The sequence below is a fragment of the Phytophthora infestans genome, genomic scaffold, assembly GCF_000142945.1.
Source record: "Phytophthora infestans T30-4 supercont1.15 genomic scaffold, whole genome shotgun sequence".
Taxonomy (NCBI): Eukaryota; Oomycota; class Peronosporomycetes; order Peronosporales; family Peronosporaceae; genus Phytophthora; species Phytophthora infestans.
The window spans coordinates 1,503,225-1,506,788 of NW_003303744.1; the positions used below are offsets into that span (position 1 = coordinate 1,503,225).

Genomic DNA, 3,564 nt, shown 5'->3' on the forward strand with positions numbered 1-3,564 from the left:
GGGACATTTTGGGGTAATATAATATAGCCACGTATAGTTTTACCTTAGGTGACACCGCCTATTAATAGTGTGTACGCAAATGCCGCCCAACTTAAATGCAGAGAAGCTTTCCGACACCCTATAAAAAGCAAAGCACATGCCTAAACCTATATTGGAGTGCAGATCGGCATACAGTGATCCTCAATGGATCGAGCTCACTTGATACAATACGGTTCTGTACTGTTTACGGTCCGTAGTAGGATCAGTACTATCCAGACGGTGCTGAACAGTGCTTTGCCAGTTCAGATTTTGCTTCTCATTAGAAATAACGATTTATCTTCGTCTACGAGCGCACCCATGCATCTAAGCCCCATTCTACTGGTGACACTGATCACTATTCTTGCCTGGAACAGTGTTCTTGTGGCGGCGACTGAGAAGACTACCGCTTCACTTGTAGACCACGTTACAGGCACAGGCTACGATGGCGTCAACCAGGGGAGATTTCGTAGGACGGCCAGCGCAAACAACAACGTCGCTGGTGCAGCAGATTCGCTTGCTTTGGACGAAAGGGCTAATCCGATAACTTCCTTTCTGAAGGAGATTCCCAATAAGATTCCTTTGTCTTGGAAGACTACCTGGTGGCTTGATCGATACAAGTCGGTAGACTACGTCGAGGAAAAGCTGGGTATGAAGGGTTTGACAAACGCTGAAAAATTGGTCCACAAGAACTACAATCGTTTGGAAAGATATTCCAAAAAGCTCAAGGAGAACATTATATGGAGGGCTATCCGCAGGGACGTCAGCACATACAGAGTGTGGGACGATTTGGGCCTCAATCAGAAGACAACGCTACATCCAACGACAACAACGTGGAGTAAGGTACCAGACGAAGAAATTCTTGCTCAGCTGGCAAAAATCCAGAAAACCGAGGCATTTAAGGAGTACAAACAGTATGCTGTTGCATACGACGCCTACAAAGTCAGCCTGTTTGGCTCGGGCTACTACCGCCCTACTGTGTTTTTCGACAAGAACGCCACACCGCTGGAAAAGATGGCAAGAATTCAAATTTGGGTGGAAACAAAAAGACCCACAATGTATGTGAAGGAGTTTTTGGGTTTGCAGCATGCGAAGGCGGACAAGCTCCGAAACGACCGATTTTACCAATTCTACTCGAGGGAACTGACGAAGGCGGGCGTCAGTGGTTATTAATAGGCCGTATTTTCTCCGAGAATGGCACTCAGTCTGTCTTTCATTTTATGATAGTGAAAAGAATGGTCAGGGGAGTAGAGCAGAGTTCTGTGAGGCTCCTCGTCATCCAGATACAAGCAGTAGCGTTGGAACTTCTTTAAAACGATGGTAACTGACGATGATGTGGGCCTGCGTTTATGAGAGCGACGTAGGCTCTTAGCAATAGCGATTGCTCCAGACAAATATTAAGGGTGTATTGTACCAATTCAAGCAGCCTAGTCTATCGGTTACACTCCGACATTAAGATTCGCGGACTCGCAGTTTACGAAGTTTATACTCCCTCTGTTTCAGATTACTTGACCAGCTCGTGTTTCAAACTACTTGAATTTTTGATTTGTATATATGAAGCCTCAGTATCCTGATGCTCCAGTCAAGGTTTCCTGCGATGTTTTAATATCTAACGCAGATTGTGGTCACTGTGGTCAACCACCCGATAAGTGATCTCCAGCTATTACATCCTTTTTTAAACAGCTAACAGCCACTAGAGGGCTTCATAAAGCAGAAGATGTGTGCCTCAATATAAGTACACCAACGATAATGCTAATACGCAAGGAGAATAACCTTCTCCTTGCGTATTATTTATTACTCATTTTTAGCTTCGACACGAAGAACACCAATTTGTATGAATCTTAGTAAAGCTCAGAACCGACCCTACAAACAAAACTTCATACAGTATTAATACCCCCCCCCCCTAACTGAACTTTAAAAAGCAAGTTATCCTGCCGTACAATACACGATAACATTCCGTCCACCGAGTCTGTTCTACTTGGAGTAAACTCATTATTGCCCAAATGACAAACTTGATACTACAGTACTAGTTTTGTATGCAAGTGTACAGATGCTCTAGTTGTACGACCACAAAATAGTGGTGATGATAATATAAAATAATAACTTAAGTAGTGATTGGAGTAGCCAGGAGCCATGAATCGTTCACGTGTGTTCTCGATGTAATCGACAGCGACAACCTGGAGCAAAATAGAAATGTGAAAGGTAATTGATACTAAAGTCTAATGGATCCCACAAACGATGGTCCAGCAATGAGTTTGCAGTCAATTATCGAGTATTTCATCTTCCAAAGCAGGTACCCGTAGCAAGGATTGAGAGAAATACGTCTAAAGTCAACGGTTTGGTATCCGGGAGCGATCAGTATTTCACGAAAATATCGGTGTATTCCATAGCGAAGCAAGGATATTGTGTTTTCCACAATTGTTTATTACCGGTATACCGCCGACGTACCGGTATACACGCTTTCCCTGCTTGCTGCTGGCCACACGTGGCGTGCTGCCTCACTTCGTATTTGGAAGAACAAGCAGCAAGCAGCCAAGAAATAAGGGGGATTTCAGCTCAACATCGCAATGACAACTTAAGAAGCTTTCGCAGCACTCAGCGCCCCCAGCTCGCCGGCGTCCAGGGCAGGTACTGCCCCCTCGGACAGCGTAGCTCCGGCGAGTAGAGCCGACGTCGTGGATGTCACTGGCGGCGTGGAGCCATGGACCGCCGCCTTAGTGCGTAGTACGAAGGAGTCCCCACCTCTGCGTACGAGCAAGCACGCGGCATCACGCGGAGACTTGTACCCGACGTCGAAGGCATTCTTGCAGATACATCGGGATTCATCGGGATTTTGGCCTTGGTAGACTTCGTATTGTCGCATCGGTCGTTTCGTCGAATAAACTCGCTAGTGTTCAGATCGACTGACCTGGATGGGCTGCTCCCCGGAGGCCGTGTATACTTGTATGGCTGTATCGACGACATGCATTGTATAGTCAAAGCAAGCCGTATACCCGTGGATGACTGTATGATCGACCCGGACTGTATAGTCAAAGGAGGCTGTATAGCCGAAGACGTCACTTGTCTCGATCCACCGCAGGTTAGGGTGAACCTGGAAGGCGAGGAGCCCGGTACATCGGCAGGTGAGGAGAGGATTTCATTAGCGTAACGGAGGCCTTCCGGAGAAATTTCTCACTCGCGCGGCAAAATCCCTCCACCATCGCTTCGCTCCCACCCTTACCTCCGCCCAGAGACTCTCTTCGGTCAGGAAGGGCGTGTCCGAGCACAGTTCGCTAAAGATGTTCGTAGCCAGAACTTTAGCAGAATCTTGTGTATTATCCTCACCTTCGTCGGCTATCTTGCGCCCTGTCCCAGACGCGTTCGTGGAGGCCACGCGCTTCGAAGCCTTCTCCTTTCCCTTTCGGGCTTCGGTTGGTGCGCCGGAAGAACCCCACGTCGCGTCTACCTATTGCCGGGATGATCGAGGAGGCGAACACACTGGTGATCGAGCTGTCCGCGCTTTTCGAATGGACAGGCTCTCCCGGATTCTACGAGATCTTCGGTGGAGCG

General features: G+C 47.7%; 1 protein-coding gene across 1 annotated transcript; it reads left to right on the forward strand.

Annotated features, from left to right (window-relative positions):
- Positions 1-336: 336 nt before the first annotated feature.
- On the forward strand, positions 337-1,188 carry PITG_09616 (RXLR effector family protein, putative; the record flags this gene model as incomplete). Its single annotated transcript, XM_002903192.1, has 1 exon — positions 337-1,188. The coding sequence occupies one exon, from the start codon at positions 337-339 to the stop codon at positions 1,186-1,188; it is 852 nt and encodes a 283-aa protein (XP_002903238.1).
- Between the last annotated feature and the right edge of the window lie 2,376 nt (positions 1,189-3,564).